Source organism: Elephantulus edwardii, unplaced genomic scaffold (genome assembly GCF_000299155.1).
Source record: "Elephantulus edwardii isolate Elephantulus edwardi_28Jun2011 unplaced genomic scaffold, EleEdw1.0 scaffold00015, whole genome shotgun sequence".
NCBI lineage: Eukaryota > Metazoa > Chordata > Mammalia > Macroscelidea > Macroscelididae > Elephantulus > Elephantulus edwardii.
Genome location: NW_006399765.1, coordinates 5,601,451 through 5,628,802, shown reverse-complemented (window position 1 = coordinate 5,628,802; position 27,352 = coordinate 5,601,451). Strand labels below are relative to the sequence as shown.

The 27,352-nt window shown below is 47.7% G+C and overlaps 2 protein-coding genes across 2 annotated transcripts in view; one reads left to right on the top strand and one right to left on the bottom strand.

Moving 5' to 3' along the window:
* Nucleotides 1-263: 263 nt before the first annotated feature.
* Nucleotides 264-21,305, bottom strand: BPIFB2 (BPI fold containing family B, member 2). Its single transcript, XM_006881691.1, has 15 exons — nucleotides 21,197-21,305; nucleotides 16,573-16,666; nucleotides 15,155-15,259; nucleotides 12,854-13,000; nucleotides 10,750-10,810; nucleotides 9,098-9,158; nucleotides 5,708-5,799; nucleotides 5,254-5,439; nucleotides 4,965-5,018; nucleotides 4,323-4,493; nucleotides 3,726-3,793; nucleotides 3,508-3,553; nucleotides 2,653-2,716; nucleotides 2,222-2,298; nucleotides 264-305 (listed from the first exon to the last, which is right to left on the bottom strand). The coding sequence occupies exons 1-15, from the start codon at nucleotides 21,303-21,305 to the stop codon at nucleotides 264-266; spliced, it is 1,377 nt and encodes a 458-aa protein (XP_006881753.1).
* Nucleotides 21,304-27,352, top strand: part of SUN5 (Sad1 and UNC84 domain containing 5) — a 32,150-nt gene continuing 26,101 nt past the window's right edge. Inside the window, exon 1 of the mRNA XM_006881690.1 lies at nucleotides 21,304-21,424. Within this exon, the coding sequence (XP_006881752.1) occupies nucleotides 21,304-21,424 (121 nt within the window). The remainder of the gene's footprint in view (nucleotides 21,425-27,352) is intronic.

Below are 27,352 nucleotides of genomic sequence, written 5' to 3'. Positions count from 1 at the left end.
AGAAGTTTAATGCAAGAGAGGACAGTGGTGCACAGCCTGGAGGGCGCTCTGCTCCACACAAAGAGGTAGGTGAGGGAAGGTGGAAGAAGGAGAAGGGAAAAAGACGGAGAAGATGGGGAACCCAGATTCACTCAGAAGCAGGAGCATCCCACTCAGTGGTGGTGGCCGCTGAGTGTAGCTTCATCTCAGTTTCCACTGTGGCTTGAGGTGAGAGGGTCCTTGAAGAGCAAGCTGACCCTTCCAGCCCTCCTGGTGGTCCCACCTCAGCACTGGTAGAAGAGATCGCTGGATATCACAGCATAGCCCTGGAGGTGTAAAAAACAAAACAAATAAACAAACAAAAAAAAAAACAACCAAGGAGGCCAGGTCAGAGGTCACATGAAAGGAGGTGGGGCTCCTGGCTGTCCAGCAGCTCTGAGCTCAAGATCTTTCATTCTCGCTGTGCATGCTGGGAGAGTCCTTTGCGTCTCTAGGCCTCACTTTCCTGCTTTGTCACTCTGTCATCCCACCCACTTACAAGAAAACAGGACAAGAATTAGGGTTGGTACTCTGTGCACCATTAGAGTCACGGCTGCTATGGCCAGGAGTCCAGAATCTTCTTACCAAGCCTCCCCAGCAGGACCCGCCACCGCCATTATGCCTCTCTACTCTCTCTGCCGCTTCACTGCACTATTCCAGGGCCTGCTGATCGTTCATCCACCCATCAACAAACCTTTATTCAGCCTCTAGTATAAATGAAGGTCTGTGCCAGGTGCTGAAGATCTAGCAGAAAATGAGCCCAACCCAGTCCCTGGCCGTGTGTTCAAGAGCCCTGGCCAGGGTTCAATGTGGCAGCCATAACTACCCTGCACATGGCTAACTTAAATGTAAACTCACTAAAATGAAATAAAATGTAAAATTCCACTCAAGTGCTCAATAGCCACAAGTGCCTCATGGTTGGTAGCGGCTACTGTTTGGGACAGTGCAGATTTCCGTCTTCCAGAAAGTTCTCTCGGGCAGTGCTGGTCTAGAGACCTTTGAGTCCTGATCCAATTGACTGGATGAGGTAGCCACTGATGGAGACCATTTGGGCAAGTCTTGGGGCATGTCTTCCTGATGGCCCTGGCTTCTTATATACTGAGCTGTATACCCCTTCTCATGGGGATGAATCACACAAATGCCTCTGGGTTCATTCTTAAGCTAATTAATTAAAGTTAATGCTTAATTCTTAAGCAAAGGAACATCTGTTTTAGAAAAGGGATGGTATGATTGAATTTCATTGTCATACAGAGGTTGGGTAGAAGCTAAGTTTTTCATGCTTGCATGTCTTGTTGAATAAATTAGGACAATTATCCTTCTATAGGGAGCGTTGGTGGCCTAGTGGCAAGAGACTACGCTGCAATCCCAAAGGCATGAGCTTTGAGGCCACCAGCTGCTTCGTAGGAGAAGGATGGGCAGTCTCCTCCCGTGCGATTAACTGCCTCTGAAAACCCACCAGAGAGGCTCAGCCATGGGTCGGTTCCGACTCTGTAGTACACAACAACATCCTTTTCTATAACAGGTAAGAAGTCCTGGTGTGGCAATGGTTAATGAGCTCGTCTTGTAACCAAAAGCTCGGCCGTTAAACCCACAGGAGAATGGAGAAAAGACCCATGAACCTGCTCCTGTAACGACTGCTGCTGTGTTATTATGTACTGTCAAGTAGGAACCAACTCACAGTTAGCCCTCCCGCAGGATCACAGAGGACAGTAAGTTGCACGGGAGGAGATTGTCACGCTTCTCTCATGGAGCAGTTGGTAGATTAGAACCAAGTGCCTTTGGGTTGGCAGTGACTCAAGACAAAGAGGAAAGAAGTTGTAGGCGTTCGGCATGGACAGTGGTTGTGACTGGATGTCATTCCAGGCCCATGACCTCTGATCCAAGGGAAGTGATTTAGAAGAATCAGGAAGCCCCTTTCTCCTAGCCAGCCTTAGAGGCTTGACTATAAAACTCTAAAGAACACTTCTACCTGTCCCAGACATCAGAGGAGCCTAGTCCAAGCCAGGGCACAACTGAAGGCCTGATCTTCTGATAAGACCTGGTGTAAAATATGATGAGGCCTAAGGGGCAAGTAATAGTATGTGTCATGGTGTCTCAGGTATTCTAGCTCACTGGAACCTGTCCTAGCAGGTACCCTCGCCTGGCAGGGAAATAAGGAGAGAGATGATCACCCCTCAGCAAACCCAACCTCCGAAGCACTCACGTCATGGACAAGGACCCTGGGGGCCAGGTAGTAGAGGTTGGCCACACTGGGGAGGGAAATCCCCAAGCCCAAGAGAGCTGTGGGAAGAAAAGGAGAAATCGAGTCACTCAGGGGTCATTCAAGGAGCATGTCCCACAGGTAAGCCCATGCCCAGGTCCTCATGGCATCCTCGCAGCTTCCCAGGAGGTAAGGCCACAGTCCCAGGAGGTGGAACATTATTATTGGGCCCATTTTTCACAGAACGAAAACTGGAGCTTAGAGAGGGGAAGTCATTTAGCCACGATCACACTTGAGTAGATACGAGCACGGGTGGCTGAACTTCCAACCACAGAGCCCTGGAGATGAGGAGGGTGTGGGGCTGAGCAGGGAAGGGGCTGTGGAGCAGGAGGAGACGGGGTGCAGGGTGAAAGAGAGGTAAGAGAGAGGCTCACCATTGAGGTGGTCTAGCAGGGGCTTCTCAAACACGTTCCTCACGAGAGCATGCACCTTACGTGTCTGCAGTCACAAAGTCAAGGAGATGAGGCCATGAGAGAAAAGGAGATGAGGCCATGAGAGAAATGGACAGTTAGACACACATACGCACACAGACAGACAAACGTTAGGGACAGGGGTTGAGGAGGTGGCCAGGTCACTCCTGTCTTGGGTTCTAGAAGAACTCAGCCACACCGCTGAAGCAGGACCAGCCTCTGGGCATATGGTACCATTACTGACAGACAGACAGGAGATCTGATGGAATGATCTCCTCTCAAGACTGACACAGACATGGACTGACAGACTGGCTGATGCACACTCCCTCTCCAAACAAAGAACCACCCACTGGATAAGCCACATGACTGACAGGCCCGCTTATGCTGAGGAAAAGACTATCTGACAGACGGATGGACTGACGGGATGTACTGACTAACAATGGCCCCTCCATGGTGTCTGAGGGGAGCCGGCACTCTGTCTAATGCTGATGTCTAGTTGACTGGTGGACTCTGAGGCTCTGTCTGAGGGTTGTGTGACTGGGCCGTCAATGACAGAGTGGCCAGCGGGCTGCTGACAGAACCCACTGAATAACTGTGGCTGTTGACAGGCTGACCAGATGACCAGCAGGCAGATGGCCTGTGAGAAGATAGACAACGGGGGGGGGGGGGGGGATGGACGAGCTGGATGACCATTGTCTCTGTGCACCATGGGAAGGGGCCCGAGTTATGGTGGCACAGACAGTGACGCACACTCCTTCTCAAGCAGAAGGCCAACCCATCCAGTAAAGGACTTTCTGGGGACCCCATCCCTAGACTCACATCAAAGGAGCCCACATTGGAGGATGCCACAGTGAGCCCGATGTCCCTGGAAAAGAAGCAGGAGGGTTCAAACTGGGTCCTGTGCCTCCCACCCAGGGGCAATTACAGAACTACAGCCCAGGTTCCTCCTACTGCCAAGGGACTCAGCTTGGTGGACTGGGGTGGCTGTAGACCCATTAAACACACTGAGGCTACTAGCTCCAGGAGATCCTACTCACCCCAGCACCTTTGTGGCCCCCTGAAGCTTCACCTTGGACACAGACAGTTGGAGGCTCAAGGTCACCATCTAAGGGCCACATGGGAAGACAGGGTAAGATGATGCAGAATCAACAGCTCCGTCAGCTGGTCGCCCATCCCTCCATCACTCAGGAAGCAGGTATTTGTTGAGCATTGCCATACTCCAGGCACTGCATTGGGTCCTGGGATCACCACGTGAAGAGGACAAACCCTGTCCTCGGGAATCCACACAGGACAAAGGGAGAGGTGACAAGTAACCGACGTGGCCAGGTGAGCTCTTTTAGAGATTGATGAGTGCAAAAAATCAGGGTGGTGGTGCGGAGAGCTGACAAGGGGCCATCTTATTCAAGGTGATCTGGAAGGGCTGCCCTGAAGAGGGACTGAAAGATAAGGTGGAGCCAATCATGCCAAGAGCCATAAGAAGAATATTCTAGAAAGAGGGCATAGCACATACAAAGATAAGATGGCTGTGTCCTGATATGATCAAGGACCAGCAAGGCGATCAGGTGACCAGAACAAAGCAAATGAGGGGCATGCAGAAGGAAATGAGGTATCCCAGCCCTCTCTGGCTCACTCACCACATTCAGGGAGAAGAGGGACCGGAAGTCAGAGTTGGAGGCTGCGACCAGAACCTCAATAAGGGGCTGCAGCTGGAGTGTGGCATTGTTGTGCGCTAGTGAGGCAATGGGTGTGGCACCCAGCTTCGCCTTAAGCACCAAAGGCATGGGCTGGGGGAACTGATGGGTCACCTGGGGGCAGAGAGGAAGAAGAGAAGACGTGACAAAGGCAGGCAGGTGCTCCATTCCATTCTCAGGGTCTGAGGGAGGTGGTGGGCCTACCCAGGCATAGCCACCATGAACCCTGCTACAGGGGAGGGCAGCTCACGGGCCAGGGGTTTCAGAGGAGGCACTTGGATCAGACTAAGGGTTCAGTCTGTCCAAAGAGGCGATTCCTAAGTTTCTGTCTTAAAGGTGGATGAGAGAAGGGAAGGAGAAAAAGCATTCCAGGCAAAGTACACACTGTGACAAAGACATAAACCCTACAGGTTAAGCCCTCTGCCACCCAGTCAATGCCACAAAGGCAAATGGAAGAGGCACAAATGTGAAGGACAGATGCTAGACTCCACTTGGGACAGATCCTATGAGACAGCAGAGATCTTGTGACCCACAACTCCCCCACTCCCGATGTCAGTCCCGGACATAATAAAAACCATCACTCACCTCAGGGATTAGCTGGCCCAGCACAGATGTGTTCAGCTGATTGTTTACTGAGTGCTGAAATCAAACCCCCACCACATGACAGATGTTAGGACTGCCATTCCCTGAGGAAGACCAGCCTTTCCCCCTCAAACAAGAACTCCTGCCCACAGTCCCCATATGATCCTTTCAGCAATCACCCTGTGGCTCCAAAGCTCCAGCTGTCCCACCCACTGGGCTCTGTGGGGCCTCCTGGCCTGAATCACAAGGCATTTCCATCCCAAGAGCCCCCGACGGCAGCTTCAGTTCTTACCAGCTTCCCCGTGATTTCCAGGTTGAGGGACCCGGCCTTCTGCAGCAGAAGGATCGCAGAGTCAAACAAGTCCTGAGAGAGGCCCAAGGTGGTCATGGCATCCTTGGCACCCACACGTTCGAGCAACAGGAAGGGGGTGGCATCCAAGGGCAGGACAATGGGCTTGCCCAGCAGGAAGAGCATAGCCTGTGGGGGTGCGAGGGGGAGCAACTCAGACTTAGCAGGGAGGTGGCTCCAGGTCAGAGTCTGAGGTCCTGGATGCCACGCCACTGAGGCATCACATGCTGCTGGTCCTCCAGGCCATGTTCCTATCCCAGAATGCCCTTCAAGAAAAGCCCTCTTAGTTCCTCTACCTCTAGCCTCCCTGTTCCTCTGCTCCTATAGGAATCGTCAGAACACTAGGACTTCCAGAGGCCGTAAGAGCTCGAATCCGGACGGACAAGGCAGCACTTACATTGATGTCCAGAGAAATGTAGTCATTAGTGATGGTGGGCGCGTTGACCATGGTGTAGCGAATCTGGGACTCGGGACCCACGGGTTTGAGACCTACATAACCCAGGAAGAACAAGCGATGGTACACTTAGCATCAGGCACCTGTCAAAAAGTCCAGGCTCGGAAACAAGGAGGCCACAAAGAGCTCAGTGTAAACAAATTTAAGTCGCAAAAAGCAAACATTCAAGATCCAGCTACTCACAGTCTATTGACTCTTCTGAAATAGTAACGCTTATTCATTGTGGAAATTTATGGGAAAAATAACCTAATTCAGAATTTCAAATTTCCTATGTAGAGATACACTGTTAATGCACTTTCTCTTCTGTCTCTCTTTCTCTGTAAGCCTGGAATGAAATGTCACACTGATGCATTTGGCTTGGGTCTTTCTCTTTCCCTTTAACAGTGTGACTGTATAGCTTAGTGAAAAACATGAGCTTTATGGCTAGACTACCTCAGTTTCTTCATTTGTAAAATGGGAGTAATAAAGTTACAGTAAATGTTATCCTTTAGTATCCTATATATTTTGCCAGATAATTTGTGATGGCAAATTCTAAGTTCTAGGTGTGCATGATTCACTTAACCAATCCCTAGTGTTGGCCACTTATCTTTGATGAATCCAATTTAATGCATTTTGGCTGGAATAACCTTACTGAGGAAAAAAAGAAAGGTTAACATTTCATAAACCTATTTTATAACAGCCACTTCATCTATCTAATCTTGTAGCAACATATCTGAGAGGAAGGCATATTTATCTTCATTTATTTTGATAGAAGGATCTAATTCAGAGAGACTGATTGATTTTTCTAAAGTCGCACAGCAAATGAGCAACAGTTAATTCAAAGTTTAGGTCACTTTATTCCTCCCTGGTGTCTTGTGTTAAGGTAATAAGAGAGTTGGGCAGTAGGGGGAGAAAAATAATAAAAGAAAGTTCTTTGAGCTGGGCCATTAAAGGTTCTCACAAGGCAGTGGTGGTTACGTGAAGAGAAGACAACCAAGGTGAGTGGGTTCATGGTGGGCACTGAGAATTTTAGACTTGGAATCTATGTCCACAGATTGGAGACAATGATGTCACCTCACAAAACCATTGTCGCAAGTTTCCCCTGAAGAAGATATTCAACCACAGATAACCACAGAATGCTGCCAGCTATCCCTCCTGGTCTAACACCCACAAGCCAGCCCTATCATGCCAGTGCAGCCGCTCCTTAGGTGAGGGATTGAGTCAAACCCTGCCCCAAAGGCAGAGCCAATCAATGGCAAAGAGCAGCTGCTATAAATCAACAGCTGTGGATCTTCCAACGTCAATGGCAGAGCATGAGAGAGAGAACCCGGAGCAAAGCTGTCAGAAAAGTGTTGACAGAGGTGAGCATCAAGCGGGAGTGACCTCAAAGCAGGCTTGGGGGGAAGCTGAGGAATCCTTGCTGATGCCCTGGCCGTGAGGACCACACTGGAGACAGGGAGGCTGTACTGAGCAGGCCAAGAAACACTGTCCCTCCACATCAACAGTCCACGCAACCTGTGATCAGCTAAGACGTGGGTAGTTGTCACTCTAGTTCTTAAATATTGCTGAACATTGATCTTAAAAAGAAGATGAAGTCAATCTATTTACACGGTTTTCATATTTGTATGATAGGCTACAGTCCTGCCGAAGCCTTGTGTAGTGCTACCATTTTGGCTACTATTTTAAGTTGGTTATCTCAAAGTGGCTGCAAACTTGCCAGACTGCCTACAGGAACAGAGTTAAGTATGTGAGCAATGGGACACAACAGAGAATTCTGGAAGGTAACTTTCCTAGGGACAAGGGGATTCTTGACCAATGACTGAAGAACATTGGTAGAGAAGTACTTTGGCTTCTTGTCTCTCAAGTAAGAAAACACTAAACTCCCCAAAGGACTTGAACCTCAGTTGCCCAGGGCAATAACTTGTTCATTAAAAAACCTTCCCTTCCTCATCTTTTTACTGCTTTGTGCTCCACAAAGGGAACTCCAGTGGTGTATCCATAGCTAGTTGTGCTGGTAATCAAAAGGTTGCACCTCTCAGCTGGTTCAAATCCACCTGAAGCTCTAAAGGAGAAAGATTGGCAGTCTCCTCTTAAAGCAATTAACAGCCTCAGAAATCCAATGGACTGTCACAATAAGTTAGAACTGACTCAACAACAGTAAGTTTGAGTTTGACTCTTCATTGATGTTTTTCACATAAACCACTTTAAATCCTTAACTAAGGGTCTACTTCTAGGAGAATTCATCTAAGACAAGTTATCGCTTCTAGCATCAGTCATCCTTTGGCAGGGAGGAACCCTGGGAAAATCAGCAGGGGAAAAAGCCCAACAGACAATGGAGCAGAGAGGGAAGCCTTGTCCCTGGAGTCCTCCCTGGATGGTGATGGCCACTCTGAAGGAAAACAAGAGGATGGAAGTTCAAAGAAAAAGGATTTCAGCTCTCAGATGCTGAGTGGAAGAGCCTACAGGACTTCCAGGAGGAAGTGTCCAGCAAGAAATGGGATTTAAAGCCCTGAGCCTCAGAGAGAAATTTCTAGCCCTGAAAGCAGGACGAGGAAGAAGAGATGGTACCAAAAGAGTTACATAAAAACACTTTCAGCTATGAGAATCTGGACTCTAAAATCCCATTATTTCAATACATGAATGAGGCTAGAGTTCAAGATGCAATGGCATTAAGTTCATCTGAGACTTGTGACTGGAAGACTTAGTTTGGGTTTAGTTTTCAGATTATTTTACCTAAGATACATAGATTTGAGAATCAAAGACTTGGTGATCTCAGAACTTGAAGAATTGCAGATTCTTTAACTAATTGTTCTATTTTCACCTGATTCAGATCATGGTCTTTCAATCAGTTGCTATGTATCTGAGAGCTAGACAATGAATAAGGATGACAAGAAGTAATGATGCCTTTGAACTATGGTGTTGGAGGAAAGTATCTCATGAACGGCCAAAAGAACAAACAGATAGTCTTGGAGAAGGGTTGGCCGGAGTGCTCCTTGGAGACAAGGCTGGCAAAGCTTCACTCACATACTCTGGGCACGTTGCTAGGAGAGGTTATTCTTCTTGAAATAACCATCATCCTTGGAAAGGTGGGGGAATGGTGACAGAAAATGACTCTCAACCAGGTGGATTGACACGGTGACTATAGCAATGGGCTTGAGTGTGTCAGAGATTGTAAGGATGGCACAGGACAGGACAGGGTTCAGATCTGTTGTTGACAGAGTGGCTATGGGTCATGCTCAACTTGATGGCACTCAGCAACAACAATAACAAGAGTCCACACAAGCAATTCAGTCATTGTATGACTGACCTCCCAGGGTCTCTCCTGTCCCATCCCCCTGGACTCCCACGTCTTACCAATCAAAGTGCCAAAGTGGACATTGATGACCTGCATCAGGCTGGAGATGGCCAGGCACAGCTATGGCAAAGCAAGAGAGAAGAAGGCAGCTGTTAAGTCTAACCTCTCAGGAGTGGAGAGGACCTAGGCTTCCTGTCTGTAAGTCCCTCAACCATCCACACACCATGACTTGGAATCTCTTCTTTCTCTTTACACACTGAAGGTATCTTAGCACTTACAAAGGGCACTGGAGAGCCAGAGAAGAAGCAGCCCAAAGGCTGGTGGGGAAAGTGGGCACCGAGGGGAGAAAGGAGATTGTGTGGTTTAGCCACAGGGGCCCCAGGGCTGAGGGAGGGAGTCTGCTCCTTCGGGTTGAGAGATCCAGTGTGAAAGGGTGGTGACCACATAGGGGCTGGCAGTGGGCAGCAAGGCTAAGCCAGGCTGGACTTTCTATGCCAGGCTAAGGAGACTAGCATTTATCCTGGGCTCAGTGGACAGCAAGGGCGCTCTGGTCATCATAGCCTGATACAGACAGGGCCTGTTGAGGCAGGGACAGATTGGACCAGCAGACAGTGTAGAGGCAGACCCCACCACTCCCTTCTTACATAACCACCCTATAGTCTTTTGCCCAGAAAAGGCTGGCTCTGAGGGGAGCAGGAGCAGGCCCAGAGGCCAAGAGGTAGGACCAAGGGGTACTTGAGTCACGCACAGGCCTTTTAAGACAGACTGCGCCCACCTCAGCCAGATGGAAATCCTGAAGACCTCCCTCTTGATACATCTTGTAGGATGGTACATGGTGGTTTGGCCAGTGCATTTGTGTACTCTTCTGCTGACCAAAATGTCAGTGGTTTGAACCCACCCTGGCTTCACTGAAGAAAAATGAACAGCCTTCTCCCATAAATATCTGTAACCTCAGAAGCCCAGATGGGGGCTTGCTGTGAGCTGTAACTGACTTCACAGCACTGGGTTTGGGGGTATGCATAAGGTTGAGGTCTGGTTTGGATTTTTTTTTGCTTGTTTGTTTTTGTTATTCATCTTAGAAGGAGATGGGGCTGGGGTGAGTGAACAGGGAGGGAGAAACCACCCAATGGGACTTACATAGTGACAAGCGCTAAAACAGCAACAAGAACTACAGCACTCACTCCGCCAGACACAGTCCTAAATGTTTCACAAGTAAACACTCATTTCATCCTCATCCCAGCCCTTTCGGGAAAGAGTTTTCATTTCTGCACCAAAGAATGCAGCATGGAGTAGATAAGAGTCCAAGCCGGGAAGTAGGGAGGCCAGGATGGAACTCCACGCCACATCCAGCTCCAGTGCCAGGCCCTTGTCCAAGTTCATTTTTTCCTCTGTTCCATAAGTCCCCTGGGACCAGAAAATACTCTCCACTCTTCACCTCTGACGTAGAATTGGGGGGCTGGCCAGAGAATAGATTTCTATCCTCTCCAATCCCATAGGTACAGCCCAGTTTGAGTCCCCACATGACTCCTGTGGACCATTGGACCAAATCTCTCTTGCCCTCATGGGCGCATTGAAGAACCCCAACAAGGGACCCTTCACTTTGAAAAGTTCTGGCCTGTCTCCTATCCTCACCTAAAACCGTACTATCCATTCACCATGTCTTCTGGGTTAAGCAATGCCCTCCTCCTGAGAAAGCCAACAAGTGCTTTACCTTATTGTTCAAGACTGTTTCAATGTGATTCTGCAGGTGGACCAGCATCTTGGGGGAGGTGCTAAGGAAGAGACAGAAAGGTTTCTTGAATTTCCAGCTCAAACACATGGGGTCCTCCTCACTCCAACCCTGAGCCACAAGTCCAGTAGAGAGATGCCTCTACTCTCAGCCGGAGCCTGGAGAGTCTCATTTGATACCATGCCTTGTGCCCAGCAAGGTGTCAGTGTCATTCCCATGCTCATAACTGAAGAAACAAAATCTCCAAGAAACAGAGCCTTTGTCCCAAGGTTTACAAGAGGACAGGGACTTGCTAAGTGAGGCCAGGCTTGGGGAAGTCAGCTTCAGCCATGTCTTGGGCCAGCTGGTTTTGTGGTCCTTGTGAGCCCAATAAAGCAGAGCAGGAGTGCAGATGGGACCTGTAGGGCCTGCTTCTTGCTTGGGGTCCAATTCTCTGTGACACTCTTAGTAAAGTCTCTTCCCTTCTCTGGGCCTCAGTTTCCCCTCTGAACAAGAGATGAGTCTAAGCCAGTATTTCTCAGCAGATACCCATAGGAATCCTCTGATCTTGTTTGGTTATAATGCTGAGCTAAATCACACCCCAACTGAATCAGCTCTTGGGGAGAGGGAGCAAATGGCCTCATCAGCAGCACCCACTCGAGAGGACCAGGAGGGGTCGTCAGTTGCACAGAAAGATGACCATAAACAAAGTCGATCCAACAACCCTCAATGGCCAAGAAGTTCCCTCACTGTGCAAACACTGCATTCTTTTAAACCTTCAGACTATTCAACAGTAAGTCCCCCTCACTCATGACTGGGAAGGAGGAGACCTAACATGGAGATGTTGACAAGTGGTGGGAAAACACAGGTTGTCCAGCCTCCACCATTTGCCCGCTGTGTGGCCCTGGGTGAGTGGATGAACTTCTCTGTGCTTCTGTTTGTTCTTCTCTAAAAACGGGGAATAATCACAGATTCATGGTAGGACCACTATGAGAATGAGAGGATCCATAGGAAAGGTCTAGAAGAGTGCTCAGCACACAGTAGGCACTCTGCAAGTGGCAGCTGCTTTTATTTCTCTGCAAGCAGCTAGCTGACTCCTGTGAGAGCTTCTTGTTGTTTGGTGCCATTGAGTCGAGTAAGATCCCTAACGATCCTTTGAACAACATATCCGAACCCTGTCCTGTCCTGTGCCGTCCTCACACTTTCTGATACACTCGAGCGCGTTGCAGCAGTAACTGTGTCAATCCATCTGACTGAGCATCTTCCTCTCTTTCGCTGACCCCTCTCCCTTTCCAAGCATGATGTCCCTCTCCACGCAATAGCCTCTCCTAGCAACATTCCTGAAGTATGTAAGACAAAGCCTCAACATCTTTGCCTCCAAGGAGCACTCTGGCTGCATTTTCTCCAAGACATATTGGTTCTTTTGCCAGTCCATGGGATATTCAGGACTCTCTTCCAACACCACAACTCAAAGGCATCTATTCTTCTGTCAGCTTTATTCATTGTCCAGCTCTCAGATATCCAAGTGGTTGAAAGACCACGGCCTGAATCAGGCACACTTTAGTTCTCAAATTATTCTGAGAGCTTGAATAGATCTTTGTGCCTGGACCTCAGGCTCCCATTTCACCTAGGAGGTAGGAGAGTTCTCGGTTCCTAACAGTCAGCCTGGTCCAGGTCACCCATAATCCCTCAGTCTGAATAATCATGACCATAGCTAGTGCACATTGTCAGATGGTGCAGGAGCAATGGACAGAACCTGGGCTCTGGCAACTCATTAAGGGGTGCTGATGGCGCGGCACATAGTGTTCTGTGCTGCTCATCAGAAAGTCAGGTGTTTTGAATCTACCAGCTACTCTCTGGCTATCTTTTCCCATAGAGATTAAAGCCTCTCAAACCCAATGGAAGGTTAGAGTCAACTCGGGGACACAACATTTGTGGCAAGTTGTGTGCTGTGTGTGACTTTAAGGACCCTCTCCAACCCTCTATTCTCAGTCCTAGAACAGGCCTTGATTAAGGGGGTCTCACGGGCCTGTTATGGAGATGGACCAAGTCTTGCATGAGAGCCACCAACCAAGAGCCCACGGCCCACCCCTCGGCAGACACCTACTTGTTGCTTCCATCAAGAATGCTGATCGGGCCGAACGTTGAGTTGCAATCAGAGATGCTGACCAGGGGTGTCTGGATGGGTCCCTGGGTCACTTGGACATCAGCTGACAGTATGACAGGCATTGTCAGCGTCACAGACTCTGGAACCCTGTGAGGAGGCCAGTCTTAGACCCCAGAGGCATCACTCCCCTGCCTGCTATGTTGTTGTTCTTGTTGGGCACCATTGAGTCAACTATGACTCATAGCACCCCTATGGATAACAGATCTGAACCGTGTCCTGGCCTGCACCGACCTCACATCTCTGATATATCCGAGCCGATTGTTACAGTCACTGTGCCAATCCATCTTGTTGAGGGTCTTCCTCTCTTTCTCTGGCCCTCTACCAGGGATTGCTATGAGACCCAGCAAATCCCCCTAGACCTGCCATCCTGCCCACAGAGGCAGAGACCCTACTCAACATGTAATGACCTCCTGGGCAGATCCGGGAACCCCAAACTCCACTCAGAGTCCCAGACCCTGCAGAAGGCCAACATGAACCTCATCTCCCCACACCCTCTCACTGCAAGACCCTGAACCAGTCATTGTGCCCACTGAGCCTCAGTTTCTTCTTCTGTAAAATGGCCACAAAATTGATAGTATCTGTCTCACAGAATTTGACCAATAGTAAACACTCAAAAACGATAGTGTCAGGACAGAGAAGTTAAGAGAGAGAGAGAGAGAGAGAGAGAGAGAGAGATTCTTCTGCATGGCCAGCTCATCCTCTAAACATTATTACTAGGAGGGTGATTTGCCCGTTGCAAGTCTCATTTTGATGTCCCATGCTGAGGTCTTGACCTCAGAATATTCTCCGACAAGGATGGAAATTGAGAAATTGGAAAATCTCCCAGTTTCTCCTTATCAGAGAAGGCTGCCTCCATGTTCTATGCTCACAATAACTTTCTCTGCCTCCATCACTACCCATAACTCCTTTGATGTGCAGAATTAACCTTACAGTTCACACAGGAAAGCAGAAAGCTGATTACATGGTCCATAGGGAGTTGCACTGCTAATTCAAAGCCTGAGCCTCTCTCTCTGGCGGCTTGAATACATCAGCCACTCTGAGCGAGAAATCTGGGTAATCTCCGCCTGGGTGATTTACAGCCTCAGAAACCTGCTGGAGGGTCGCTGCGAGTCGGTTCCTGCTCAATAGCAATGAGAGAGTCTGAGTGTGTGAGCACGGAAGCTGGTTGCAGGATGGCCACGCTGTTTGCTTTTGAAAAAACTACCTTCCTCTTAACCCCCTTCCTCTCGCTTCCATGCAGGCCAGTGTGTACACCCCTTTGATTTATTTCTATGAGTCCCAGGCTCAAGTTTCTTTTTTGTTGCAGGGAAGTAATAAAACATGTCACTCTAGGACAAGAGTCTTTTGGAGAAACGGGCTCTTGATAAAGCGTGCTCTGTTTAGCAGCATCCTCATTCTTATAAGTATAAAAAGCCTGGAACCACACCAATAAGTGGTAGAAACACTTGTAATCCAAAGAGCCTGTACCATTCCCATTGAGGTCATTCAGCAGAGCACAAACACAGTAACCGTCTGTGTTCAATGCACAGAAATAATTCCAATAATTAATGTATTGACAACTACTATATGACCTAATATCAGAAAGGGGACAGTGCCGTTGTAAAGCAGGACTGACCTCGGGTTTAGGAGGAGACTGAGAAGGATGGGTTCAATAATGTATATTGTATTGAAACAGAAGAGGGAGAAAACTGTTGAAGAGGGAAAATTATTAGGGATTTTTGTCATGACAGGAGTCCAGAGTGAAGGCTGTATAGTGGAGTGGACCTGGAGGAGGGATTGTGAAACAATGAAAGAATTTTTCTTTTACTTTTCCATGAGGGTAGTGTACTGGGGGGGGGGGGTTGGGAGGGGAGAAAAGTGCAACAATGAATGAATGGAAATCCAAAGTCTCTGTAAATTTTCATTGAAATTAATAATAAATTTTTTTAAAAAAAGAAAAAAAGAAAGGGGACAGTAAATATAACTCTAGCAATGAATCCATTCACTGAAGCCCCCCTAGCCATTGTGCCTGATTGCATCTCACTTTATACGTGAGAAAACTGAGATTTGGAGAAGTGAAACGATTCCACTCAATTACACAACTGTTGTGCAGGTCCAGATTCTCAAAAATCCTTCTCTTGAAAGGGAAGCGCTCTATAGGAGGTCAAAGGGTGCAAGTTCTGGAAAGGTTCTCTGTCCTGACTCAGGTTCTAGGAGCATCCCTGAACCCACTCCCGTCTCCCCACCAACCTGAAGACTCACCGAAGGACCCTGAAATTAAAGTTGGCTTCTGCAGATAAGTGGACCCCAAAATCAGCAACAAAGTTCAGCTGGAAGTTATGCACGTGGACGTTCAGAATCTGGACCCTGCAGGAGACAAGGCAAGAAGATTAAAGTTACACTGTGGCCCCCATTAAACCATGATGTCATGTGTGTATGGTTGATGCTATAAAGATTTTCAAACTGTTAGAACAACATGGTGGTGGTGAGGTGGTGAGTCTTCCATCACTGGGGGCATGCAAGCCAAAGTTGGACAGCAGGCTGGTTTCGGGGGAAGATGCAGCTGTGAGCCCAGCATTGGGTAGGGCATTGGATAAGAGGACATTGTTCTTTTGAATTCTGGAAGAAGTCTGCAAAGGGAGGACTTGAGGAAAGAAGGCTCCTCCACAGTGTTCCAGTCAACAGCCTTGGCTTGCTGTCCACGCCCAGCAGAGAACTCATTCCCCTCAAAGTTGCCCACTTGGATTGCTAAGCCCTCTCTAGTTAACCTACTATTTAATTCTTTGTTGTTTTTCCTGCACAGAACTTGGATAGGGGTCAGAGGGAGATAGAGGCTGAAATTCCAATTCTGTAAACAAAATGGTGTGAAGTTTAAAATCAAAACATTAGATCCCACCATCGAGCAGTACTCTTAGCACCTAAGTGACCATCTTTCGGTGACTCCTCGGACATCAGCTCACCCGAATCTGCTTCCTTTCACCCTTCCATGTGTTTCTGTCCCTCGGCACCTATTTTGGACAATGTTGAGCTGTCTGCTATCTGACCAGGTCACGGGTCACTTAGGGATCCTCAATTCTCGGGTGTTTGGGGTGGTTCTCGGTCCCCCACTATTATTAGCTGGGCTCCCAGCACTACCTAAAGGTTCTTAAACTGGAGATTCCTGGGCCAATTTCAGTCTCTAGACAATTTTTGGACCCATCTAATGTGTCAAATGTTTTAAAATTCATTGTTATCATTCAAAATACAACGGATTTTACATTTTAAGCCAAGTAGCTACTTTGGAAAACTCTAAAATCTGTCTGCATTCCCACATTAGGCCAATGGGTCCAGCTCCCAGCATTTGAGATGACTCTGTCTACTTACATCTTTGAGTCTCTGCCATCACTCTCTCTCTCTCCCTCTGTGTGTGTGTGTGTAAATGGGGGTAAATGAACTTAAATCTAGCCTCTGACTTTAGAAGAGTCACAATTCCTGCCAGCCCTGGGCTCAGTGAATCCAGAGGACCCAGTTTAGGCCACTAGTTCAAGAGCCAGACTCCAGGTCTCTACCTTAGGACCTTCTCCTGACTCCTCTTGTGATCACTCATTTTTAAGGACCTGTCCCGGTGGAAGAGCACTTGCTAGCTGGGGAGCCCTCACTTGGCAGATAGGAGCACTCACCTTGCAGACAGGAGCACTCACCTGATGGGCTGGATCCTCTGTTGACTCTGGTCTAGGAAATACGGGACCGTGACTTTCAGGACCCGCTGGAATGGGACTTTCCCAACATCAGTCACTGTGGGACCATGGCAGGGGGAGGTTAGGCTGCCCCAGGGAGACAAAGAGCAATACCACGCTGCCTACCTCTGTCCCCCAGCTGGGGACAGGAGAGGACTTTTCCCAGTTCTCACCCTCTGCATGATGTGCCCTTTTGCTCCCTGATCTACCTGTCACAAATCTATTTGCTAAGTGTACCCCTCCTTTGCCCTCTTGCAAGGCTCCAGTCAAATTTCACTTCATTCAGCACCTTTACCAATGTCCCAAACAAATGTGACTTCTCTTACCCAAGCAGGTCGGCTATGGATGCAGCCTCTAGATGGACAGCCTCCCTCAAAGGCCAAGAATCTTGTACGTCAATCTTTCCCTTTACACAAGGCTACACTGTGGCCTCCAAAAGAAGACTCATTCAAGTCCCAACCCCAAATCCGTGAATGTGACCTTATTGTAAAATAAGATCTTTACAGATTTAATTAACTACACTCAGATGAGGTCATCTGGAGCAGAGTAGTAACGGAAAGCCACATAAGGATAGAGAAATAGAGAAAGAGACACTCAGAGGCGGCCATGTGAAAACAGACAGAAGTTGGGATGATGGGGTTACTAGCCAAGAAACGCTAGAGGTTGTCAGCAGCCACCAGAAGCTGAAAAGGCCAGAAGGATTCTCCCATAGAACGTTCCGAGGGAGCATGGCCCTGCTGACCCGATGCTTTCTGACTTCTGACTCACTGTGAGGGAAGACATTTCTGTAGCTTTCTGTCCCCTAGTTTGCTGTGCTTTGTTATGTCCCAGCAGCCCTAGGAACCAAGTACATTTCTCTGTAACATCACATGGGGCCATTATAAAGACTTGGCTCACAAGAAATGCAGGCTAAGGGAGCTCTGGTGGCCTAGTGGCAAGAAGTTGCACTGCAGTCCCAGAGGTACGCAGTTTGAATCCACCAGGTACACACAAAAAAATAATAAAATAAAATTTTTTAAAAAAGAAAGAAATATCGGCTGTCTCTGTTGCTACTATTCACTTTTGTAGCAGCTGATGCCCATTTAAACCTAGCCACGGAAGGCTGGGGTGAATTGACCAGAAGCCAACCAGAAGATGTACCCACCTCAGCATGCCATGAGCTAGGGTTGCACCCTGATGGCTTGCTCTGCACTGACTTTGCTTATAGATGCAGATGCTCCAAGTTGCCCAGTTGAACATGGGATCCTTCGGCAAGAGGGACACCCTTGTTTCCTCCGAGCACTGGTTTGGCAGGGGTGGGCAAATTAGCAATTGGCTATCTAAAAGGGGGATGTTAGGGCATGAGGCATGAAGTAGCTGGCTTTACACGCTTTCACAAAAGCAGTTGTTGGTGGGATGATTGTAAGGAAGGGGAGAATCCCATAATATAAATGTCATTGCTGTATACCACTGAATTGGAACCGACCCATAGCTGACCCTCCAGCAGGTTTCCAGAGGCAGTTAATTGCACAGAAGAAGATTGTCCATCCTTCTCCCAGAAGAGCAACTGGTGGATTCGAACTGTGTGCCTTTGGGATTTCAGTGCAGCTTCTTGCCACTAGGCCACAAGAGTTCCATATTCTATAATTTTATAATTCCGTTTGTATAGATGAACGGGATATAATGTAAATGAAGGACTGCATTGGGGTGAGGGGGGTACGTGTGTCAGAGTCAGTGAGACTGGCACAGGATAGGGCAGGGTTTAGGGTCACTATGAGTCACAGGAAACTCGATGGCACATAACAACAACGATAACATGCAACACAACGTACATACATGAAGCACAATGTATATGGATGACAAAAATATTTATTTCAAAAAAATACTAACAATTTTTTTTAAGGCATGAAGGGCTGTTGATTATAAGCTGCTCCTCTCGTGCCAGGCCCTGCACTGAGAGCTTAGCATCATCTCACAACGATTCTGTAAATGGAGGGACATTTATCATGCCCTGTTTACAGGGAGGTGGAGATTCAGTCAGGGGAGGGCAAATCTAGATCGAGACAGGTTTAGAGTCTCGTTCAGAGTCTGCGGACTTTCTTTCACCTGTCTTGCTGCACCCTAGGGAGATACTAATTAAACTGTAATTGAAGATGGAGGTGCCGAGAAGGGAGCCTCAAGTAACAAGTCAGGAGACCCAAACCCTGCCCAGACTTGATGTTGAGAAGTTCCTACTCCTCTCTGGGTTTCAGTTTTCCCAAACATCAGAGGATGAAGGACTTCTAACAAAAAAACAGATCTGTCTTGGAGGAAGTACAATCAAAGTGCTCTTTAGAGAAAAGGATGGTGAAAACTTCATCTTATATACTTTGGGCATGATTACCAGGAAGGGTCAGGCTGCGGAAAAAGACATCATGCTGAGAAAGGTAGAGGGTCAAAGAAAGAGAAGAAGACCCTTAACAAAATGGGTTGATACAGTGAATACAATAGCAGACTTGAGTATGGCAGACATTGTAAGCAGGGTGCTGGGGAGTGGGGGTGGGGGGTGTCAAGGGTCAGATCTGCTGCTCATGGGGTTGCTATGAGGTGTGGTCACTCCATGGCACCTAACAACAGCGTCCCTCTGTTCTGACTACTTGTGGCTGAGCTCAGACGTACATCTCAGCCTCTCAACTCCCTCTACAGTGTTCTTCTAACACAGGGCCTGGACTCATAGGGTGCGGAGGGAGGATGTGGTAAGAAGCTATCCCACCCAGCACCGGAAGTGGTGTGAGCAAGTGGGCCTCAGCTGGATTTCCACAGAGAACAAACACAGGCAGTCCACTCTCTGCGGACAAAAGAGGTCACGCTGGACAGACACCAGGCAGGCAGGTGGCACGCAGCCCTGCATGGCTCTGTGTGCCAGTCACGTTGTGGCATGGATCACTGACCCCTTTCATTGTCCACCCATCGACCCGGATGTGAGGTCCCGGAAGAGTGTGTATGCGCTGGGAGGGGGGACTCTGCTGCTTTCACGAGTCACTGCTTCATTGCTGTGCAAAGTCCTTTCTACTGTCTGACCTGAATCTCTCACACTATAATCTGTTCTCGCTTTGGCCTGGGGGGGGCATAGTGGGAGCGGAGAGCTGTATTTCACCCCTGCCCGGCTGAGTGTGCTGAGGGGAAGCTAGATATGAAGAAGAGTACTGTGTCTGGTTCCTGGACTGTAGTCTCTGCCCTTCCCGGGGATAGATCTGCTTCCCCCGCTTCCCCAGTATGCTTCACCAAAGGATAGAACCGAGTTTAGAAAGATCTAGTAAAGTTATACTAAAGGTGACTAAAGGATAATGAGTTGTGCTGCCATCCCAAAGGTACACAGTTCAAATCCACCAGCTTCTCCATGGGAGAAAGATAGACATTCTTGTCTTGTGTGATTTACTGCCTCTGAGGGTCAGTTAAGGGTCAGCTCTGACTCTACTGTACACAACAACAAGCAAAACTGCAGAACAGAGGCTTCTGCCACCAGGAAGGCCCAGAGAGGAGCCGCTTGTGCCTGAGCCCAGCAGGAGCCAACTTCTGGCTGCTCCCTGCAGGGCTGGGCTAGACGTGGCCCCCTCCATGTGCACGTGTGTTTGTGGCACTGTGCACATGCTATGCACCCACACACACAGCTCAATCACCAGCTGTGAGATGAGAGTGCCCATGTGCACACAGGGTACGCAGTCACAGCTATCACAGGCACCCGTCAGCACTCACACCTTCACCTGTGGTTCCCCGAAGCAGGCACATGGAAGCCAAAACAGCCATTTAAACTGACCGACATTCACACCATTAGGACACATACACCCAACCGGTTGTGTGTGTGCACGCATCAGACATGAGGCAGATATTTCATTCATCCACGAATCCATTGAGTATTTGTCAAGCAGTGCAGTGTGATTTCAAGTTACTGAGGAGCGATGATATCAGTTTGAAGACTAAGGTGAGCCTGATTCAAGTCATGGTCTTGCCAGTCACTTGCTATACATCTGAAAGCTGGAAGATGAATAAAGATGACAGAAGAAGAATTGATGCCTTTACATTGTGGTGTTGGAGAAGAGCACTGGGCACCCCAGGGATTGTCAAAAGAACAAACAGTTATGTGTTGAAGATAGTCCGCCTAGAAGGCTCCTTGGAGGCAGGTATGACAAGGCTTTGTCTCACGAACTTTGGGTATGTTGTCAGGAGAGGCTGGAGAGAGACATCATGCTTGGAAAGGTGAGGGTCAGCTAAAGAGAAGAAGACCCTTAACAAGATGGATTGAGACAGTGACAGCAGCAATGGCTCAAGTATGTCAAAGATGATGAGGATGGTACAGGATAAGACAGGGTTCAGTTCTGTTTTTCACAGAGTGGCTGTGAGTCACACTTGGCTTGATAGCACCTAAGAACAACAACTGTGTGTGAGATACAATGTGGTACCAGGGCTCTGGTGGCATAGGAGACAAAAATCTCCACCCTCAGGGGATTTCTGAGCTCATGGATACACACGCACGCTTAGTGATGGTGCACATGCATACATAGCCTGCACTCACACATACTCACTTGTGCACAGACACACACAGAATGGAGACTGGGGGACAAGGTCTTACCATACTTCAGAGTGGCCTTGTTGAGTCTGACCACAAATCCAGGCATGGATGCACCAACCAAGGGCAGTAGCAGTGCCAGCAGCAGGCCCAGTCCACACGCCTGAGCCATGGACTCTCTGGCCATAGACCAAGACCTGAGGGCTGACATGGGAACAAACATTAGGGAGATTGTCCAGGATGGTCTAGCCCAGGCACTCGAGTCCCACTCCAGCCCAGATGTCGAAAGCTGTAAGTGGTGGTCTGCCCCAGGCCCTCTGGGCACCAGTTCCTGCCTGTCTGCCATGGGACTAATCACCCTCACCTGTCTGATCCATGGGGGGACCCCAGAGAGATATGGTTGTGAATGGCCTTGGTCAAGACCCAGAGGAAACGTGGCTTTACCCCAAGCCACACTGGGACCAGTTAGAGAACACACAGCACATTGGAGGAAGGTGGGAAGATGCTAACTGGGGAGATGCCAGCAAGGACAGAGGCCCAGACCCACTCCTTTAGAGGAGGGCTGTGCCACCTGCTGTGAGGAGCCCAGCACAGTGTGACAGCCCTGCTGGTGTCTAGCTATCTGGACTCAGCCAGGAAGGATTTCAGGTGGCCCCTGTTGCCATCTCAACCTGTGCCAGTTGAATGTTGCAGGCAGCGGGCCTCTCACAAGGCTCTCTATCCCCTCTGTACCCAGGCCCAGTTGAGTGGGCAGTTGTCCTGTGTCCAGCTTGGGGAAGGAAAGCCAGGTGGGAATGAGGGATCGTTGCTCAGACAGAGACCAGAAAGTCAGCACTTGCCCAAAGTCCCACAGCAAAGCCAGGCTATCGGGAGAGAGTTGGAGATAATCTCCCTGTTGAACTCCTTCCTTGGGAAGGCACCGGCCCTAGTTCCCACACTTACCTTGGGAATTTCTGAGGCAGGAGATGTTCAGTCCCGGACAAGTTTTTGTCTGTCCAAGACAGGAGTGGAGGCTGCTTTATGAGGCTCCCCAGGGTGCAGGACCCACCGGAAAGAGACCGAGGGAGGGGTAGGTTTGCTTGTGGTTACCAGTGTTTTCCCTGCAAACACAACATTTGCCAAAGAGTCTCATCCCTCATGTGTGGTGGGGCTGCCACGTAGCCAGGCCCTGCTGCCCGCCAAGGTTGGAGGCTGGGGTTGGGTCCCTTTGGGGTCTCAAGGGTCAGACGGTCCCTAGAAGGAAGATTGCTCTCAGGATGGGATAGGGAGTCTTGTACCTCTCCTCATTACCAGCCAAAAGCCCAGGAGGGAGAAGATACTCGGAGGAAGAGGCCCAGCTGCAGTGGCCTCTCAGACCTGGTACCCCAGCTCTCCAGAGCATGACTTTGTTAGAAAGGACAGCAGGCTATCTGAGTCCCAGCTGTAGTCACTAACCTCATATTGTGAGTTCTGCTCTTACACTGAATTCTGACCCTGGAGAAGATAGGCTCAATCCTGACCCGTATCACGGACTGAGCCCTGATCCTAGGCCCACACTGAACTCTGACCTTTGCCATACATTGAGCCCTTATTTTGGTCATAGTTTGAGTCCTGGCCTTAAACAAAGATCGATCCTTAGAGGAGAAAAAGTTAATCCAAAGTGGATTTAGAAGAGGTCGTGACATCTAGTATCATTGCTGATGTCAGATGAATTTTGGCTGAAAGTAGAGAATACTAGAAGGATGTTTATTTGTGATTTGTTGACAAAAGCATTCAACTGTGTGAGTAAATTATGAATAACACTGAAGAGAATAAGAATTTCAGAACACTCACTTTTACATGAGAACCCTAATGTAAAATCTGTACATAGACCCAGAAGCAGTCATTCACACAGAACAAGAGGTTATTGCATGATTTAAAATCAGGAAAGATAAGTATCAAGGTGGTATCCTTTCTCCAAACCTATTCAATCAGTATGCTGAGCAAATAATTCAAGAAGATGGGGAGCTCTGGTGGCCTAGTGGCAAGGAGCTGCAACTACAATCCCAGAGGCGCATGGTTCGAATCCACCAGATGCTCTGCCGGGGAAGGAGGGACAATCTCCTCCTGTATCAGTCAGATCCAATTGGACGGTACACGCACACAAAAATTAAAAAAATTAATTAAAAAAAGAATCTGAACTATATATAGAAAACTGTGGCACTAAGATCAAAGGAAGATTTATAACAACATTTCTCAAGCTGAAAGAACTGAGGATTCAAACTTCAAATTGCAACACTGAAGGATTCTGTGTGCAAAACCTTGTATATTATGTATGATTCAGGAAGCTTAAAAAAAAGATGTTTCAAGAATCCGGGGGGGTGGCAGAGGCTGGAAGCAGAGGGGTATGGATGTGCAGAGGGAGGGGGGCATTAATCATTGGGTTGTACAATTTGATGGGTGGCCATGTGAGGGAAATTGAATTTGTTCAAATTTGTACTCAAGTTTTTTAAGTAAACTAGTGGGGGCGGGGAGAGAATAAAGGGAGAGACTGCCTAGCAAAAACAAAAGAATACAGATGCTTCAAAAGAAGAACACAGTCACTATACTCACAGGAGTTGGCCGACATTGAACCATTTTAGGAAGCAGCATGTGACCAAGAACCAATAGTACTGAAGGAAGAAGTCCAAGCTGCACTGAAGTTATTGGCAAAAAGTAAAGCACCGAAAATTGATGGCATACTTATTGAGATGCTTCAAGAAACAGATACACCCTTGGACATGCTCATTAGTCTCTGCCAAAAATATAGCCAACTAACTGGAAGATATTCATTACCATTCTCAAAAAAAGTGGACGGAGTGTGGAGATTATCAAAGAATATTATTAATATAACATGCAAGTATATCTTGCTGAAGATCATTCAAAGGAATTTGACAGGAACATTAAGATGCACTGTAATCTGAAAGGCACATGGTTTTAATCCATCAGCTGCTCTGTCAGAGAAGGATGGATAATCTCCTGTGTGATTAATTGCATCTGAAAACCCACTGGAGGGTCAGCTCTGAGTTAGCTCTGACTTGACAGCACACAACAACAACAACAACAGCTGGGGAAAGTAAAGGGTCAGTGAAAATGAGGAAGACTCTCAATGACGTGTATCGACGCACTGATTGCACCAATGGGCTTGAGCACGGGGAAGACATGAGGTTAGGGCAAAGTTTCAGTCTGTTTCTCAGAGGGTTGCACTTGACTTGATGACACGTAACAACAGCATGTGAGAAGAAAGACAAAAGAAGACTTGAGGTATTAAAATTGTGTTGGCAAAGAATACTGAATATGCCACTGACTGCCAAAATAATAAACAAATCCATTATCGAAGGAATACAATCAGAATGTTCCTTAAATGAATGACCCTGGAGGACATTATGCTGAGTGAAATATCTCAATCACAAAAAGACAAATACTGAATAATGCCACTGTTATAAAAGAGGACTGACATAGGGGTTATGGGGAGACTGAGAAAGAAGGGATAAATCATGTATACTACATTGAAACAGATGAGGGAGAGAACTGTTTAAGAGGGATATATGACTAGGTATTTGTGTCATGACAGGAGTCCAGAATGAAGGCTGCATAGTGGAGTGGACTTGGGGGAAAGGACTGTATAACAATGCAAGAATTTTTCTTTTACTTTTCAAAGAGAAGAGTGAATTGGGGGAGAGGGGTGGGCAGGGAGACAAGTGCAACAATGAATGAATGGAAATCCAAAGTCTCTGTAAACTTTCATTACAATTAATTTTTTTTTAAAAAAAAGAACCTGGTGAGACCTCAGGTCACTTGCTTTGGGCAAATCTTCCAGAAAGACCAATCACTAGTAAATGGCATCATGGTTGGCCATGAGTCAGAAGCAACTTGATAACAACTAGGAATAATGCATTCGTGGACTTAATTCACTGAATGCATTTGTGAGTCTGTGTGAACGGTGTTCAGTGTGTGTATCGTGTACTGTTTCATGTGTGTATGTGTTTGCGTTTTTACATATATCACTCCAGTTTTGGAGTCTCTTACATGAAGCAGTTGGATTCTGGAGGGTAGGTTGTTTTGATGATGTCAACTTGAGAACTAAGATGTGTCTGATTAAGGGCATGGTCTTTCCTATCATTTGCTATGTATCTGAGAGCTGGACAATTAATAAGATTGACAGAAGAAGAGTTGATGTAGTGTTGGAAAAGAGCACTGAACATCCCATGGACTGCCCAAAGAACTGATATGTCTTGGAGAGGGTGCAGCCAGAGTGCTCTTTGGAGGCAAAAATGATAAGACTTTGCCTCACATACTTTGGGCATGTTGCTGCAATGGAGATTCTTTAGAGAAGGACATGATGCTAGGAAGGGGGGAGGGTCAGGGAAGGAGAGGAAGACCCTCGACCAGATGGATTGACATAGTGACTCCTATAATGGGTCTTGTGTGTCAGGAAGTGTGAGGATGGCACTGGATAGAGCGGGGTTCAGATCTTTTGTTCATAGGGTTGCTATGAGTTGTACTCGACTTGACAGCACCTAAAAACAACTTACAAATACGCAATAGAGATGATAGCTGAGAGGATGATTCCTCCATTCCAGGCATGATTGGCCTGGCTGCAAGGGTCCAGGTCCTTCTCTCATTCCAGAACTCTCTGCTGCTCCCATTGATGCCACACCACCAGACTTGGCCTTCTGCTGGGCACCCCTTGGTGCTCATAGACACCATCAAAACTCACCTGGACCAGCCCTGCCTCCTGGTCAGGCTCTACTAATCCCTAGTCTACAGCCAAAAAGAATGAGAGAGGTCATCTAAGCATCCTTCCCATCGTACTTTCAGCCTCAGTTTGTCACTGATACAAAAGACCAGATTCTCCTGCCTTCTTACTGTAACTGATGCGAGAAGCAGATTCGGTGAAGAGAGATGTAAATATTGATCAAAGCCGCTCATAGTGTTTGCTGCTGGCATGATCACTTCCTCTTCCTCTAAGTTACCAGCACAGCAGGGAGATTCCACTGTCTGGTCCCCAGAGCTCTGCAACCTCCTACAGTAAAAGCAAACACCATTTGTTCTATGCCAGACACGCCGCCAATCACTTTTCTCCATCCCCAGGGAGGAGAGTTGGCTGTGTTCATCCTTGAATTCAATGCCTGGAACATGTTGTTTTTATGTGTCATTGAGTCTGTTCCAGCTCACAGTAATCCTGTGTACAACAGAAGAAAATGGTGCTAGGTTCTGCACCAGCCTCACAGTCTGTGCTGTGTTTAAGCTGCTGTCACAGCCTATGTCAACCCTTCCTGGTAGAGGGCTTCCTCCGAGCATTTTGACTGTACTTCCTCCAAGACAGATTGGTGTGCTCTTCCGGCTGACCGTGGCGTAGTCAATGGCCTTCGCCAACACCACAGCTCAAATGTATCAATTCTTTTTAATCTTATTTATTCATTCACCTTATTTTGCATGCATATGAAGCCTCTGAAAATACCAAGATTTAGAAGCAGTAATTACCAAGCTCAGTCATGGCTGATGAAGTAAAATCAAACAGACTCTAATTTGTAAAATATGAGTAAACCGGATTCAGCAGGATGGTTAAAAGTATGTCTTGACAACCTGCTAGATTTAACCTCTCATCAAATGCGGTTATTGGATAGTAACCAATCTCTTAACCAACAGAGTTGGAAGCCTCCGTTCCCCACTCAAAGATGGTGGCCAAGTGCTCCACTTTGAGTGTGTGTTCCTTCCACAGTCTTGGCTCCCACATTGGACTCCTAAATACTGATAACCTGGTCTTCCATAGAGGCTCCTTAAAACCTCCCCATGCCTCTTCCATTCCAGGGCTTTGACCCATGATTTTTCCTGTTCTGATTATGGTTCCACTTCACCCAAATTTTGAAAATTCTGGTTTGCTCTGGTTTCTCTTTGTTGACCACAATTGAAAGGGTTTAAACCAGTTCCAAAGTGCTTAACTTGGCACAGCTACACCTTAATCTTCAAAATGGCATCTTTGCTTTTTCACACTTTAGAGACAAATATGTGCAGCAGATCTGCCCAGTGCCAAAATAATTTTCTTTTCTGACGATTGAGTCCATGGACGTTGATTGTAGAACCAAGTAATGTTGAAATCATTAACAATGTCAATATTTTCTCTTTTAGTCATGACATTGCTTATTGAACAGGTTGTGAAAATTTTTATGTTGAGGTATAATCGACATGCAATTTATAATCTTCGGTCATCGTCAGTAA

Coding starts and splice junctions, on each gene's coding strand:
- BPIFB2 (XM_006881691.1), bottom strand. CDS start 21,305: ATGGCTCAGGCGTGTGGACTGGGCCTGCTGCTGGCACTGCTACTGCCC. Junction 5,019..5,253: donor TGGAAATCACGGGGAAGCTG/GTAAGAACTGAA, acceptor GTTTGATTTCAG/CACTCAGTAAACAATCAGCT. Junction 3,554..3,725: donor GGGGCCACAAAGGTGCTGGG/GTGAGTAGGATC, acceptor CTTCTTTTCCAG/GGACATCGGGCTCACTGTGG.